The sequence below is a fragment of the Caretta caretta genome, chromosome 8, assembly GCF_965140235.1.
Source record: "Caretta caretta isolate rCarCar2 chromosome 8, rCarCar1.hap1, whole genome shotgun sequence".
In the NCBI taxonomy this organism is placed as follows: domain Eukaryota; kingdom Metazoa; phylum Chordata; order Testudines; family Cheloniidae; genus Caretta; species Caretta caretta.
The window spans coordinates 14,708,745-14,725,716 of record NC_134213.1 but is presented as its reverse complement, the minus strand read 5'-3'; the positions used below and the strand labels follow the sequence as shown (position 1 = coordinate 14,725,716).

Genomic DNA, 16,972 nt, shown 5'->3' with positions numbered 1-16,972 from the left:
GAAATCTTAAGCTTAGGTCAGGCAATAAGGCATGTAGATACCTTGTTTTAACCCCTTTCACTGTGATTGTGATGTTCCTATGGATAAATAATGCTTGGTTTTGAAGAAACTGTTCCATGTCACTGCATCTACCTACTGTTCACAACTCCAAAAGGGAAGTCTAAATAGGGTCCAAGCCCAGTTGGACCTTCTGAGGAAACATGGTTGGTAAACAGGAGTTGTAAGCAGATGACTCAACCTAAAGGTCATGGGATTCCGCTCTGAGAGTAGTGTAGGCACTTGGCCTATCACTTAAAAGGGGTGCCTCTGGAGAGACCGAGTGAGGGTCACTCTGGAACCATGGCCGGAAGTAATACTAGATTTGTGTGCATTTTGAGGCAGGGAGTGTGTGTGTGTGTGCGTGCGTGCGCGCAGTGTCTAGCGCAACAGAACCCAGAGCCCTGATTGGGTGGCTAGGTGCTACTGCCTACATTAATTAATTTAACTGTGCTTAACTAGATCTAGGAGTGTGGTGTAAGGCAATAATCTGACTCTTAAGAATCGATGTATTATGCTATCCTTTTGTCTGGCACTTCAGATGGTGACAATGGGGGTCCATTTTATAATACAAAATATAATTGTTCATCTCATTATAGCTTGATAACCAAACTGCTAATCCTAAAAACGTGAAGTGCCGAAAAAAAGTAAAATTCAGCAGTCTGTTAATGAGTGAGACATCTTCATGCCATCAGCTTGCATCTCCTGCAGAACGCATTTCAACTAAATCACATGAGTTGACAGCGGAAGTGCTGTCATCCAAACAACCAGACATTGAGATGGTAAGCATTTCTACTGTGCTGTTTACCCATGGAGGCTTAAAATGAGGAGTTCCCACAGATAAAAGAATTCCACTGGGCAATGATGGAAGCTGTGAAGGTTGATACAAAGCTGCAATCTCGAAATGACAAGTATCAGGCAAACTGAGTATATATTCACTTTGAAGCAGTGAAAGTTAGGCTTACATTTACATAGTCCATTTTCAGCCTTCCTTGTACACCCAGAACGCCCATTGACGCATAAGTGTCCTGAGTGCACAAGGCAAGCAGGATCAGGCCCTATATTGCTGAAAATGAATCTGGTTAGAGTATGTTATACTCATTTTGGTCTTGTGTATACTAAGCTTCTGGTTGGTTAACATCTCCATTCTTTCATTAACAGTGGACGGAGTGCTAGTGTAGAATGCCAAGTGGCATCTTCACCACCTGCTCTGAGTAGTGTTAGAGTATGTAGTAAAGATTCCAGCAGCTGGTCTACACTAGTGCTTTGATCATTGGTAGTGCAACAGTTAGGAATTCTAACAAAAAGCTTGGTCTAGACCAGTGGTGGGCAACCTGTGGCCCATGGGCCGCATGCAGCCTGTCAGGGTAATCCACTTGTGGGCCGCAAGACAGTTTGTTTACATTGACCGTCCACAGGCACGGCCGCCCGCAGCTCCCAGTTGCCGCAGTTTGCTGTTCCTGGCCAATGGGAGCTGCGGGAAGGCCTGTTGTATGGCCTTGAGGATTGTGTGTCTTATGCAGCAGTAGAAATTAGAGTGGAATTCAATGGGAGAAGAGTTAGGCCAGTGCTGTAATGCTTTGGAACAAATCAAATCTGCTGCATGCAACATGTCTGTCTCAGACACTATAAGTAAGGCTAAGATTATGTCACGGAATTCCATGACTTCCAGCAACCTCAGTGACTCTGGGGGCCCCGCAACTGATCAGCCTCCGCGAGCGGCAGGGGACCCTCGCGCAGTGGTGGGACGTCCTGCAACTGGCCAGTTGCCACAGCCGCCGGCGACCCCTGAACTGCCCAGCTGCCCCAAGTAGCTGGGGCCCCACCGCAGCTCCCAGTTGCCAGCAGTGGTAGCAGAGGAACCCCAGAGCTGCTCAGTGGCCATGGGCTCCCTGCAGCTCCCAGACACTGGAGCTGCTTGGGGGCAGCGGGCCCGCTGCAGTTCCTCAGCCTCCATCGCTAGCAGGCCCCCCTGCAGGGAAGTGGGGGGGACCCCCCAGCTCCAGTCCCGCAGGGCAGCAGGGGGACCCCTCCCAGCTACTAGACAATGGGGTCCCTACAGCTTCCAGCTGCTGTGGGATGGGGGCAGGATGCTGGACCCTCCTCCCTCCCCATTTTGTTAGGGATGTTTTTAGTAAAAGTCAGGGACAGGTCACGGCTTCCATGATTTTGTTTTTTGCCCGTGACCTGTCAATGACTTTTTTACTAAAAATATCCCTGAAAAATCGTAGCCTTAGCTATAAAACAATCTAAAAGAAATGGGAACTTCCCTGGGAATGAACACTACCCTGCATGCTTCATGAAGACATCTGTAGCATAAAAAGCACAGCAAAGAGTTTGGGAAACTTGGAAAAATTTAGCCTGAGGAGAGGCAGCAAAAATAGTTGGTCACTTTCTCAGATCTCTACCTTTTTCATGGCTTTTGAAAAGAAATAGGCAAAAAATGTGCATAAAATCATTTACGTGTACGACTGGAAGGAATCTCAGTAGGTCACCTAATCCCATTCTCTGCACTCAAGGCAGGACTAAGGAATAATTAGACCATTCCTGACAGGTGTTTGTCTAACATGTTCTTAAAATCTCCAGTGATGGAGATTCCACATCCTCTCCAGGCAATTTGTTCCAGTGCTTAACTATCCTGACTTTTACGAAGTTTTTCCTAAAGTCTAACCTAAACCTCCCTTGCTGCAATTTAAGCCCATTGCTTCTTGTCCTGTCCTGTCAGATTATGGAGAACAATTTTTCACCCTTCTCCTTGTTACAATCTTTTATGTACTTAAAAACTGTTATGTCCCCCTCCCTCAGTCTTCTCTTCTCCATATTAAAACCAATTTTTTCAATCTTTCCTCACAAGTCATGTTTTTCTAGACCTTTAATCATTTTTGTGGCTCTCATCCGAACTCTCTAATTTGTCCACATCATTCCTGAAATGTGGCACCTAGAACTGGACACAATACTGCAGCTGAAGCCTTATGAGCACAGAGTAGAGTAGAGGAATTATTTCTTGTATCTTTTTTACAACACTCTTGCTGATGATACTTCCTAGAATGTTTGCTTTTTTTTGACAGTGTTACAGAGACTCCTATTTAGCTTGTGATGCACTACAACCCCCAGATCCCTCTTTGCAGTACTCCCTCCTAGGAAGACACTTCCTATTTTGTTATATATGTAATTGTTCCTTCCTAAATGGAATACTTTACATTTGTCCTTATTGAATTTCATCCTATTTACTTCAGACCATATCTCCAGTTCGTGCAGATCATTTTGAATCCTAACCTCCAAAGCACTTGCAACTGCTCACAGCTTGGTATCATCCACAAACTTTGTAAGTGTACTCTATTCCATTACCCAAATCATTTATGAAGATATTGAACAGAACTGGACCCAGGACCTATCCCTCCAGGACCCCACTTAATATGCCCTTCCAGCTTGACTGTGAACCACTGATAACTACTCTCTGGAAATGGTTTTCCAACCAGTCATGCACCCACATTATAATAGCTCCATCTAGGCTATATTTATGAGGAGGTCATGTGAGACTGTATCAAAAGCCTTATGAAAGTCAAGATCTATTGCATCTAACACTGACCCCCTATGCACAAGGCTTGTTACCCTGTCAAAGAAAGCTATTAGGGTAGTTTGAAATGATTTGTTCTTGACAAATCCATGTTGACTGTTACTTATGTTATCTTCTAGGTGTCTAGAAATTGATTGCTTGATTATTTGCTCCATTCTCTTTCTGGATACTGAAGTTGAGCTGACTGGTCTGTAATTCCCCAGATTGTCCTTAATTCCCTTTTTATAGATTGGTACTATGGTTGCCCTCTTCCAGTCCTCTGGAATCTCTCCCATCTTCCATGAGCTTTCAAAGATAACCACTAATAGTTTGCATAGCTCCTCGAGTATTCTAGGATGTATGTCTTCAAACCCTGCAGACTAAAAGACATCTAACTTGTCTAAGTCATTTTTAACTTTCCCCCTATTTTAGCCTCTGTTCCTACCTCATTTTTGCTGGCTTTCACTGTTAGATGTCTGATCACTACTAAGCTTTTTGGTGAAAACTGAAACAAAAAAGTCGTTAGCACTTCCACCATTTCCACATTTTCTGTTATCTTCCCCCCTTTCCTCCATACTGAGTTTGAGTCACAAAAACAAAGTATGTGTGTGGGGGAGACCCTACAAATGACTTAACATCAGCCTCGGGCCTCTGAATGCTGGTTTTTGGATCACTTTGTGTATTGTATGTTTCTTCTTTCTTCAGTATGTTTAGGCTCTTCCAACTATTAAATTCCAAAACAAATCAGACTTTCTGAATTATGCCTTACTCAAAACTGAAAGCCTGAATAATACATGTTCAGAGGACTTTTCACCCTCCACAGTAAGTGACTGCAGAATTAATATGGCAGAATTCATATGAAGTGGAATTCGTATGGCTGCAGAAAATCAAAATAAGTCACAAGTCTGGATTTTTAAAAATGATCAGATTCCCTCAAGGGCAAATACATTAAACTAAATTAATTCTGAAAGTTGTGGGGGGATATGAAGTGGATTGCTTTGGAGACAAAACTAGTTAGTGTCACTGACAACTAGTATCTTCTATCTTGTTTCCTAATTCAGAATGATTTAGAGAATACAGGGAAGAGATATAATTGCTATCAGACCACTAGACAGGGAAGAAGTGTCTAATCTATCCATCTGAGGGTGGGCTTGAGGAGTAAACTCTCATCCCTTTATGCTGCAGTAAACTGATTCCATGCCTTCATTTAAAGAATACAAGAACAAAAGTAACATGAATGTAGGATAAACTGTAACTTTACCTTTTAGATCAGTTTCTTAAAATTTTAATAGAATCCCAGAATATACCATTTTGTACAAAGGGAATAGAATAAGACCCCAAATTACTAATGAAGGAAATTGCCAAGAGTATTTTTGATGTTTACATACTCTCTTGTATTTCTAAATAGGAAATGAATTCTAAAGTATTGATCGCAGAAAAAAATAGACAATTGCTAACAAGCACAGCATACTTTCAGCCAGAAGAATTAGAGGTGAGATGAATATACAAAACACTACTGGGTACTATCTTTTTTTAATATGGTAAAACAGTTGAGTTAAAGTTGATCTTTTTTATAAATTGAGACTGTTTAGGAATAAATTAGATGTACAATTTGTACGCCTCACTTATGCATGCAATTACCTGATTTGTGACACATTTTTAAGTTACAAACTATTGTGCAGCAAATCCAGTCAACTGGATGTTTCTTAGAATACCTACTTGTTAAAATTGAATGTTTGATTTTTAAAATGATTTTATATAGTTAAATGAACACCTTACAGCTTTATTTGCACCAACATATTTCAAAAATGTTTGTTAAAAACAAATGCCACCTATATTTAAATTGTATTTTAAAAACCTTTAATTCCTTAGATTACTGCGTTAGTTTTTATCTTTGTGCAGGACACATGAGATGAATTCAGACAAAACAAACTGCACAGTTTTAGAGAGAGATGCTCCTTCAATAGGAAGACTCCATAATATGGAACCAAATTATTCAGAAGGAAGATGTACTGGCTCTCTCCAGTATTGTGTGTTGATTATAATACATCAAGCTTTTTCTGTTGAACCTGCTTTGGATACTCAAATTTATTAACCCTAACAAACCACGTGAGACATATTAACATTATTCCCATTTTATACGTGCAGATACTAAATCAGAGCATAAAGATTTCCACACTGCAGCTGGGAGGGAGACCCAGCCCCGATACAGACTGTGCTTGCGCAAGCATGCTAAAAATAGCATCGAGGATGTTGTGGCGCTGGCTGAGGCTTGGGCTAGACACCTGCGCTCAGACCCAGGGGATTGGGTGGGTTTGAGCCCAGAAGGCTAGCCTGAGCTTCTTTCAATGCCGCAACATCCACACTGTTGTTTTCAGTGCACTACCATGAGCCCCTCTATTGCAAGTCTGTCTACCCGGGCTGGGAGACTCCCTTCCAGCTGCAGTGTAAGACATATCCTAAATGATTTACCCAAGGTGACTCTTCAGTGATTTGGGAGTTCTCTCAATACAGGCCATCTCTCATTTAGGAGCTAGCCAATTTGAATTTAGTTTTGTTTATTACCTTACCAGTAAATCAGCTGAATTTTAAGTACATATTACTGATATTGCTTATATTTTGGTTGAGGTGTAGTTTAACTTGTCACCAGTGCACAAGGCCTCTTTTGGTGAAGACTTATTCCTAAATTCAACGGGTCCATATGTAAACTCAGAAGAAATTGTTCCTTCATCTTTGAGTTCAGAAGAAAAAATTTATCAGGTTGTAATCTTGAGATATATATATATATTTTTTAGCCCTAGCCTAATAGTTTCATGATAGAATGCATTAAGAGTATTATTATAATATACACAGTTGACTAGAACTTAATGATAAAAATATTGAAATGCTTGACTTTAAAAGTGTCTTGAATATTTTGAGAACTGTTGCTATAGTATTTAATTAAATGTACAAGAGTAATCTTAGTTTAATATTCTGTAGTAATATCCTTGATATCTGTGATCTCTAATGGCTCTATTCCTCCCTCTTTGTACAAACTCCTTCTGATATCAAGACCTTCCCTTAAAGAAGGTGTGTGAGAAGATCACTTACATGCCAATAGCTGTTATATAACTGGAGTTGCTTCACTCTTCTTTTCAGTCTCTGCATAACAAAGAAACACAAAACAAGAAATCAAATACAAAAAACAAAGAAATCTGCTCTATTATTAAAACGTCACCAGGGCTTAGGGTCTCCATGGTTCACCGAACTCCAGTAAACAGAAACACATTGCATCCCCCTGAAGGAATACCTGAAGGTAACAGAATATAGAAAATTTTCATATGCAAATGATAGAAATACTTGCTTGAGCATGGGAGTTGTAGTTTCTTTAAAACACACACCCCTGCATCTGAGAGATGGAAAAATTATAATAAAGTGGTGCAACAGAGAAGCATAGATGTTCTCCGTAAGATTCGAAGAGGAAAGCTGTCATTTTATTGAGCTTCCCAAATGAAACACCTTTCACACCTGTGTAGTGAAATCACTGTGCATTATAGGGAGCGTGTTCAAGAAATTTCCCGAAACTCTAACTGGAGCCTATCCTCCATGCGAGGGCCACAGATAGTTGCAGTTTCTGCATTTGCTTGTCCACAGAGATTACATGGGTCCTTTTGGTCACCCCCAAAAGGACAGGAAGGAGGTATTAAAATTGGACCTACATAACTTATCAAGGCATTGATCCTCTACCACACCTTTGCTTTGCCAATGATAACAGCCTCACTTACCCACTTTTCTGATGCTTCAGGTACCTCTGTACTTTAGGCCCATGCTGCCCTATGGTTGGGAATAAAACTCCGTGTCAATATTTATGAAGCTGCCACCATATCTTTTCTAAATCCTTCCTTAAAACCCACCTTTGCCATGATGCTGACAAATCATACCCTGGAATTGGTTAGGCTAGTGGCCAGCTGAGGCTTTTAGTTTTCTGCTAAACATTGCCCATTTTGTTGCATCTTCCTCTTCCATCCCAGTTGTTATCTCGTTGAGCCCTATAACTTGTTTGAATAAATCAGATCTTCCAGAAAGGCATCCAGTCTTTATTTGAAGACTTTTACAAGATGGCGCATCCACCACTTCTCTTGATAGTTTGTTCCAATGGTTAATTGCCCTCCCTGTTAAATATTTGTGCCTTATTTCTCCTTTGAATTTGTCTGGCTTCAGCTTTCAGCCACGGGTTCTTGTTTTGCCTTTTTCCTGCTAGATTAGTGCTCTTAAGTAACTGGTATTTTCTCACCATGAAGGTACCTAGACACTGTAATCAAGTCACCTCTCGGTATCCTTTCCGATAGGATGAATGGTTTCCCCCTCTATGGCATTTTCTCCAGCCCACAAACAATTTTTGTGGCTCCCTTCCCTATTTTTCCAACATCCTGTTTAAAACATGAACACCAGAACTGGATGTAGTATTCCAGTATTGGTCTCACTAATACTGTAAACTTTTCATTTGCAGATTTCTTAGCATGCCTCTGGATGGCATGTCTCTACTTAGTAGTTAAGTTTAAGACATTCTTCTAGTTTTAAGAATGTTATTTCTTTCAAGAACTTTTTCAGAAACTATTTACAGCTAGTTGGCCATTTAGACTATGGCATTATTTAGCTTCAACCCAGAGACGAGACACTAGCACAAAATGGCTCATGGGCGTTTTTAATGCAAAAGATATTGTTTACATTTTACCATATTAAAAGAATACATATATCATCTAGAATATAGGTTAAGTGCTTTTCAAAATGTGTCAAAATTATCAATAGCTACTCCTCTGTATAATGACAGGTTTCAGACTAACAGCCGTGTTAGTCTGTATTCGCAAAAAGAAAAGGAGGACTTGTGGCACCTTAGAGACTAACCAATTTATTTGAGCATGAGCTTTCGTGAAAGCTCATGCTCAAATAAATTGGTTAGTCTCTAAGGTGCCACAAGTACTCCTTTCCTCTGTATAGATATAGGAGTACAGTGACAAGGGAGTGTTCTCTTTTCATCTTGTGCACAATGGCATTAGAAAAATGCAGAACCTATTCCAAAATAACTGGTAGTAAGTAACTAAAATAAACATTGGTTCAGGAATAATGGGACACTTGTAAAACATAATGTGATCCAATTCTAAATCAAGATGTACACGTATTTATAAAGTATTACAAAATGCTTATTCATGAGCAGAAGGGGAATTCAGAGCTTCTTTGCTGTTCTAGTTTTTTGAGTTCTTTCTCATAGCAGAAGCGTTAGCAAGATGGTAGGCTGGGTTTGCATGTAGCCTTTACCTTGAAATCGGAAATCAAATTCCGATCAGGTCACAAGTAGACTCATGAAATCTTTTTAAATTATCCACCGTCCATTATAAACTCATTTAACCTTCGTGGGGGGAGGTGGTAGAAATTAGAGGTTCTTGGCTACCTTACAGTGGGCTTGATCCTGCAATGGACTGAGAACTCTGGCCCTAGCCCAGCAAAGACATGCTTACCATCAAGCATAAGAATATTCCCATTTAAGTTAAGGCATTAAGCATATGCTTAAAATTAACCACGTGTGACTAATTGCACTGATTTCAATGGAAATATGCTTGTTTAAAATTAAGCATGTGCCTAAGTTTTCCTGGATTGGGGTCAGTGTGTTCAGTAGCTTGTAGAATTGAGCCTCGTACGTACATTTCCCATAATACCCTACTTTCCGGATTATTTTGAACGGATTATCCAGTTTTTTCATATTGTAGCTCTGACATGTTATAGAACTCCTCTATTGAAATGTTTCAAATTATAAACACTGCATTGGAAAACTCCTCTTTTTGAGAAAGTACTGTGCTGTACATAAGACTTGGAGAACTGAATGTTTAAACTTAGGTTCTCAAAAGTACTGAGCACTTAAGAGCTCCTATTAACTTAAAAGTTTGAGACTGATATTTAACTTTACGTAATTGTTACATTTAATGCATTAAGTGAAACTAATTTACTAAAAACTTATGCTACTGGTATTTAATCTGTCAAATTTCTAATAGCTGTACAAAAATGTTTAAATCCCATTTGTTTTTGTTCCTCTTTCTGCATATATTTTCCCCTCTGTATATGGTCTATTCCACTTCATCTATTTCTGTGATCCTCCTTCACCCCCTTTAAATTTCACTTGTGGAGGATCTGATCATAGTTCTGTAGAGTAGGTGTCAATTCATTTGGGGTATTCTGTGTGCAGAATGGTTCCAAGTTCAGTCCTCTGGTAAGTATGTAAAAGGCAAACTTAAGGTATTAAACTCAAAATACTGTTAGCTCGCTGTAAGCATGTCTTTTCAGGCATTTGTCTTGTTAAGCTATCAGAAACATGGGTACACCTAAAGAATTCCTAGAACCATATCCTGAAATTCATTTCCATGGAATTGTCACGCACATACATTTCTGCATATACTGGCAATCCCTGAGAAATACTTTATTGTATGTAGACAATAGCCACTTACTAATAAGAGCAGGATCAGGACAGTACTCCTTATCTGTAACTTTTAGGGGGAAAATGTCTGCAGAACAAATAGCTGCACAAATTTTAAATAGTGTTATCCTGAGGGTCACCAGATGGCGCAGTTGCACATAGTGTTACAAGGTCTCATTAGTGAGAGTACTGTTCTTTCTCTGAAGAAATACTTTTTGACATTTCTTTTTAGAGGAGCCGTGGCAAGAAGTAAAAGCGAGTTTGCTCTGTTCCTTAATCTTTCTAACTAGTCAGCTCTTGAAACAGTTGCTTCCTGGGAATCTGTTTTGGCTGAGATTTTTAAGCGAGGGATTGCTGGCATGCTGTGACCACCTCTGTCAAGGGCTGGGGTATATAATGTAAAATAAACAAGTTGTATTAAGAATATACCCAAACTTTGCATTGCTGATTTCTCCTCTAACAGGAAGCTGACCTGTAAGGCCCTGGTACCTGCTACCACTCAGCAGAGGGCTGACTATACATACCAGTTATGCCACAGACTAACTAAAGAATTTTAGACTGATATATTCTAGAGAGAGAGTTTTTACATGTATGATAAATTTTTACCCTTACATTATTTTTCAGATGTTATTACAAGTACCAAAAACTGGGTCTACAGTGACCATGGATGAGCTCTTTGGTTTTCTTCAGGAGTCAAATGAAAGAGTTAAAGGTCCCACTGTAAGGGGCAGAAGTATATGATCACAATATAGAAGAGGAGGCTCACAGAAGTGTAACCTGCATTGTATAGTGTAGTCCATTATCTACAGATGTCAGTTGTTGAGGCATTTGAAATAGCGTGTTCACACATGCCTTGCAGGAAGTTCTTAATGATTTGTTTAAAAAAAATTGTACAAATAAGTGATATTTCAACTCGTGCAGTGTTCTGTAGGTGCACCATATATTCGATTAATCTATATTCAATTAATTGAAAGAATATGCATGGAGGGATGGGTGATTAAATTGTATTAAATAGAAACATTTGGATTGATATGCCAACTTGCTAATATTTATAAAGAAAATTATGAAAACTTTAAAAGTAGTGCTGAAGTCCTGATTATTTTTTTAGTTAAGAATAATCATGAAAGTGAGAAACTTAGTGTTGATGTGATCCAAGTAGACAGCTTGCATATGTACCTCAGTCCTGTTCTACAGCATCTGATATGGTCATTCTGAACAGAGACTAATTAGTTTATCGTGGTGTTCTTGCCATATGGAAAAATATCTACTGAAGGTCTAGATGAAATCCCATATTAGAGCCTGACAATGGAAACCCCTACTCATGCAAGTAATCCCACTGAAGTCTATCAATAGGACTAAAGGCTACTCACGTAAGAGTTTGCAAGTTGAAGCTTTAGCGCTCCAATCCTGCAAGCAGTATGCATGTACATAAAATTCAGCACACGAGTAATCATATTGACCAGGCAGGGTTATTAATACCATACTCTGACTTTTGTGAAACTACTCACATGCTTTCATTTTAATACATGCATAAAATGTACATGTTTGCAAGATGGGGGGCCTAGTTGTTTTACCTTTGATCTAAGACATTTTCTAATTCTGCAATAGGTTTCCAGATACTATTGCTCAGTTTTGACAGGGAGGGAGTGGTATTTGTCTAAAACAAAAGTAAGGTGATTAATTCGGAAGGAGTCAAAGGTAATTAGGTACCCACATTCCATTGACTTTCAATCTGATTTGAGTACTGGCTACCTTAGACTCCTTTAGAAATTCCTAGCCTACAGGAGCACATCCTAGGTTTCTTAAAGAACCACAGCCAAAGTCTTAAAGAACCAAAGCCAAACTTACAAACCTGGAAAGAATAACCAGAAAGAAAAGGAATGGAAGTCTCAGTCTACATAAGTATGTCATAAGTACACTAATTTGGTGGTCTTCCTATCACCACTCTTCTATACCACAAAGCAGCTACACAACTTAGCAGAATTCATTTTAATTTCCTTAAACAAATATTACAGCTACCTTTTTTGCTACGCTAGCCAGCTGTCCTATATGGCCTAATTCTTTAACATTAGACTGATTCTTAATATTACTAGCATCCCCTTATGAATCCATCAACCGAGGATTGCTTTTTAGCCTTATGCATTTAAACACAGGTATGGTGCATTTAACCCATTGTGCATTCACTTCAGTCCTATTTAATGAGATAATTAGCTCAATTGCATTCTTTAGTACATACAATGAGGAGTTTAAAAACCTCTAATGTAAAGCATTCACATATTCAATAACTCATTGTTGCAGTGAGTGCTGCTCAGTTTCTTTTATAATACTGTAAAAATTTGCTCTGGGATTAATTTTCTTGACCACATTCTGTCCGGAATCAATTTTTATGTTCCCAGCAGAACTTTCTAAAAGGTAGGTTTTAGAAACAAAATAGAGGGTTTTTTCTCTACTAACACTCTAAAGGCTGCCCAGCCTCCCTGATACTTTCCAAAACACAAAACCCAACAAGGTCACTGTTTTATGAGATTTCCCCTCTGCTGCCTCCTGGAATGGTTCTCCACTGTTGACACAAACAGTGACATAACTCTGAATGACATGCTTCTAATTTCATCCAGGAATCTACACCATGCAGCCCCTCTGTGTTAATTTAAACTTTATATTGCATAAGCTATAGTAAAGGCTTAGATTTGTTCTTGACAAAAGTCCTTATTTTAAGTTACAAAATTGATTCTTTTGTGCCTTGGACTTAACTGGGCTCAGGGAGTGGGGTATGTAGAGCAGTTCTAAGCCATTAGGCTATGTGGATGTTCCCCTTTTGGGGCATCCACCAACTTTTCAGCAGAGGCTGGCCCCATCAAGATTATTTGATGTGCCCTGTGTGTAGGGGAAAGAGAGGGGTCTAAAAGTGTTTCCTGATGGCTTCAGAAGAAGGTTCCTTGTTTCCCACCTCCTCCTGGGCTGTGCAAAGGTGAGCATGCACCTGATTTGCAGGTTAGATTATCAGTCCCATTGATTCAGTCCATAGATTACTAAAGATGCTGATTGCTTCAAATACCATGGTAAGAGGCTTTTAGAATAGTATTTTCCCCATGCACCTTTCTTTTATTATTATAAAGGTAGACTTGGATACCCACAGATTTTTCTGATATCGGTGACAACCACTGGCTGTCCCTTCAGATTAGAATCTGTCTGTACACATACATATCCTGCTTTTAATAAGTTAAACAACATTGTGTGATTTTTCTAAACCTCTTAGTTTATATCCCTTGTGAGTTTCTTGGAAATCAGAATTCCTTGATTCTCAAAACCAAGCACAACTTTTTTACCTACATCCAACTTTAATCAGTAAAGTTTAGGGCCTGAACCTACTCTCATTGACTTAAAAGGATGTATAACGAGGCCCCAAGCCTGCATTATAAAGGTTATGGCATCACACTGAAAATCTTTGTCCATTATTTGCAGTATTACAGAGTGCATTCATATTTGGTAACCCAATCTGTGTGTATTTGGTAAATCACTGTAACAAGAAATTGTTCCTAATACCATTATTGCCAGATGATATAAGCTCTTAAACTTTAGAGCACCTGGAAGGTTCGGTTAGAGGCTGACTAGGTCCCTGATTGTTGATTGTCAACTTTTTTTTTCATGCTGTGTATCTGACCTGTTATAAGTTTCTTTCTTTTGTTAATACCTGTATCACCTTAAATTTAACTTTCGTGTCATACGATCACCTCTATGTCAATCACATTAAAAGTGAAGGAAATAAGTGAGACAAAGTGGTGGGATGACTAAGTCTAGAAATATCATAGCCTAAAACTTGAGAGAATTACAAAGTGCCTGAATTCTTATGCATATGAGTAAAATTACTCACATGTCTAGATGTTTGTAGGATTGGGCACTAACATCTTCTTGTCCTCCACACAGCTGCACTTTTTAAATCATTTTCATCTCTGACCCTGACACATGCTACTGTTTTATTTAGTATAATTACTTGTCTAGCTACTCTTTTGCCCCAGGAAGGAAATTCTATTCCTGTTGAGACCACAACAGCACCCAGTCTTGTTCTGTTTTTAAATCAATTCGGTATTTTTTCATGTTTTGAGTCTAGGCAGAAAAATGACTGCATAAAATTTCACTGGAAATGAAAAATGGCTCCTTAGTATTAGTGGGAAAAGGTTACAGGTCACAGTCAGTCGCATGTATAATGCTTAAGGGCCCAATTGTGCAGGCAGCTTTCGTAGGAACAGTCCTTGTTCACTGAAGTCAAGGGGACTTCTCCCTGAGAACTTGAGGCCAAAATATCTTTTTGAAGGATTTTAACTGTCATTTCAGATGAATCCTAATTCTAGTGTAGTTCTTATATAGGCTAATTATTTTAATCACTGAAATATGTCATATAGGTACATGTTTAGTAGAGAGATTTGACTTAGTAATTATATTTTAAATACAATTTGCAAGCAAGACTATTTTATTAAGTTTAAAAGTAAATTACAGTTGGATGCTTTTGATTTCAAGTGCTTCCAATTTAAGAGGAAAAAATACTTAATGCTTCCTGTGTATATGTATGTATATGTATAATTAATTACCAGTCATATATGTGTATGGGTGTGTATTTGGTATAACAGGATTATGCAGCCTTTGTGACTCACTGATACATGCAATAAACTTTAGAGCATCTGCAACTGAATTTTTGTCATTTCACAGGTTTCAGAGGGGCAGCCGTGTTAGTCTGTATCAGCAAAAACAACGAGGAGTCCTTGTGGCACCTTAGAGACTAACAAATTTATTTGGGCATAAGCTTTCATGGGCTAAAACCCACTTCATCGGATGTGAAAAAAACAGTAAGCAGAATATATATTATAGCATGTGAAAAAATGAGAGCTGATTTACCAAGTGGGGGGGGGGGTCAGTGCTAATGAGCCAATTCAATTATGGTGGAAGTGGCCTATTCTCAACAGTTAACAAGAAGGGGTGACTACCAAGGGAGGAAAAATCACTCTTGTAGTACTAACGAGGCCAATGCAATCAAGGTGGCCCTTTTCCAACAGTTCACAAGAAGGTGTGAGTATCAGCAGAGTAAAATTACTAAGGCTCCTCATCTTAAGTTTTTGGGCAGAGAACCTCTCTTCTCACATATACAGCCCTATTAACTTCAGAAGGGCTATGTGGGGCAAGGTGCGGTCTGCAAAGATCCAAGTCCAGCAGGAGGACCTATTGACTATACACAAACTAGGAAAAAGAAACCACCATTTCTCTCATGGCTTTTCACTGCAGTAGAATCATAGAATAGCAGGATTGGAAGGGACCATCATTTAGTCTAACCCCCTGCTCAAAACAGGACCAATACCCAATATTTGCCCAGATCCCTAAATGGCCCCCTCAAGGATTGAGCTCACAAGCCTGGGTTTAGCAGGCCAATGCGCAAACCACTGAGCTATGTCTCCTTGCCTTAATCTTTAAGAGGTTATAAAAGCACATATTGAAGGGTAATGAAGGCCTTGTCACAATAATAAAATACAATTAAAAAACTCATCAGAATTAACTTAAGCAATTTCTTTTAGTAACACTCAAAGAAATCGCTTAGATTAATTCAGAAAAACACACTTCCTTAATAATCTTACATCATGTTGTTTTACTTCACTGGCTTTGGAGAATGAAATGAGGTTAGTGAGTTTCACTTTAGTTAGTTTTTAGTTAACTTTATTTTCTAGTTCTGCCTTTGTACAATGCTGCCATGTTTGTACTGTAGACAGTGATGAGGAATCCTAAGATCTACCCAAAAATTATTCGCAAAAAGAAAAGGAGTACTTGTGGCACCTTAGAGACTAACCAATTTGCTCACGAAAGCTCATGCTCAAATAAATTGGTTAGTCTCTAAGGTGCCACAAGTACTCCTTTTCTTTTTGCGAATACAGACTAACACGGCTGTTCCTCTGAAACCAAAAATTATTGTCCTTTATTTAAATTGTTGTTGTCCTACATTATTTAAAGATGTTTTCATGAGGTATTTACTAAGAGATTGTGCAGAAACCTCTAGCTCCTCTTGATTTTTGTAAAACCTAGTTTTTAGGCTAAACAGGGGTACTTGCTCTAACTGTATTTTCTTCCTGCTTGCAGTGTTGTTATAGCTGTGTTGGTCGCAGAATATTAGAGAGACAAGATAAATGAAATAATCTCGCTTCTTGGACCAACTTGTTTTCAATTTCACCAACAAAAGTTGGTCCAAAAAAAGTTGTTACCTCCTCCACCTTGTCTGTTTCCTTCCTGATACATTAATTTGTTGTTACCACTTTAATACTAGTTGGTAGTATTTTGTGATGTTTGTTTATAAGGTGAAGCTTCCTCTTCATGCAAATCTCCTTCACCTACCTTCCTTCCTCTGGTATTGCATAGTCTGAACCGCCCACATCACTTTTGCTTTCATTCAGCTCCCTGCACGGTGGGAGAATTTCTTAAATCTCCAAATGGCAACTCTCTCCGAACAAAGGACGAAAAGGTAAAAAGCTGGATCAACCTGGAGCCTCCTGTTTTTTGTACCCAGCTCCACAATTCCCCTGGCCTAAATAAAGAACAAGCTTAGTTACTGTTCTAAACCTGGCCAATTTCTGGCCCCAATCATCCTAACTCTACCACATAAAGAGAGAACAGGTGTATATGCTCTTCTTACACCAAAAACAGCAGCGTCCAGCAATGCTGGAACTGTGTCAATTTGGCATCTGGATCCCGCCAGGTTCTGGCCTTCCACACATTCCACTGCCTAAACAGAAATCCTGTTTAGCCACTCTTGTTGCATCTGAGTACCCAGGAATTGTACCAAGTGGTACTTCTAGTAGTGGAGGAAGAAATTTTGTCCTCCAGGAAATCCCGGTAGAAGAAAGCGGCGAAGACTCTGTCGCACCTGCATCCTGCTGGATTTGGCGGATGTATGGCTGCAG

The 16,972-nt window shown here is 39.2% G+C and overlaps 1 protein-coding gene and 1 long non-coding RNA gene across 4 annotated transcripts in view; one reads left to right on the top strand and one right to left on the bottom strand.

Moving 5' to 3' along the window:
• MEIKIN (meiotic kinetochore factor) overlaps positions 1-10,802 on the top strand; it is a 24,481-nt gene extending 13,679 nt beyond the window's left edge. For 2 of the 3 annotated variants that reach the window (XM_075131302.1, XM_075131301.1), the window contains exons 11-14: positions 636-818; positions 5,001-5,084; positions 6,731-6,887; positions 10,662-10,802. In XM_075131302.1, the coding sequence (XP_074987403.1) occupies positions 636-818; positions 5,001-5,084; positions 6,731-6,887; positions 10,662-10,708 (471 nt within the window). In that variant the 3' untranslated portion in view covers positions 10,709-10,802. Of the gene's footprint in view, positions 1-635; positions 819-5,000; positions 5,085-6,226; positions 6,353-6,730; positions 6,888-10,661 lie in introns of all 3 variants that reach the window. The other variant, XM_048862399.2, reaches the window with a different exon arrangement.
• Positions 1-16,972, bottom strand: part of LOC125641878 (uncharacterized) — a 24,609-nt gene extending 7,637 nt beyond the window's left edge. Inside the window, exons 1-4 of the long non-coding RNA XR_007358180.2 lie at positions 16,936-16,972; positions 16,407-16,512; positions 7,357-7,405; positions 6,683-6,733 (exon numbers count right to left, since the gene is read on the bottom strand). This is a non-coding gene — a long non-coding RNA (uncharacterized LOC125641878). The remainder of the gene's footprint in view (positions 1-6,682; positions 6,734-7,356; positions 7,406-16,406; positions 16,513-16,935) is intronic.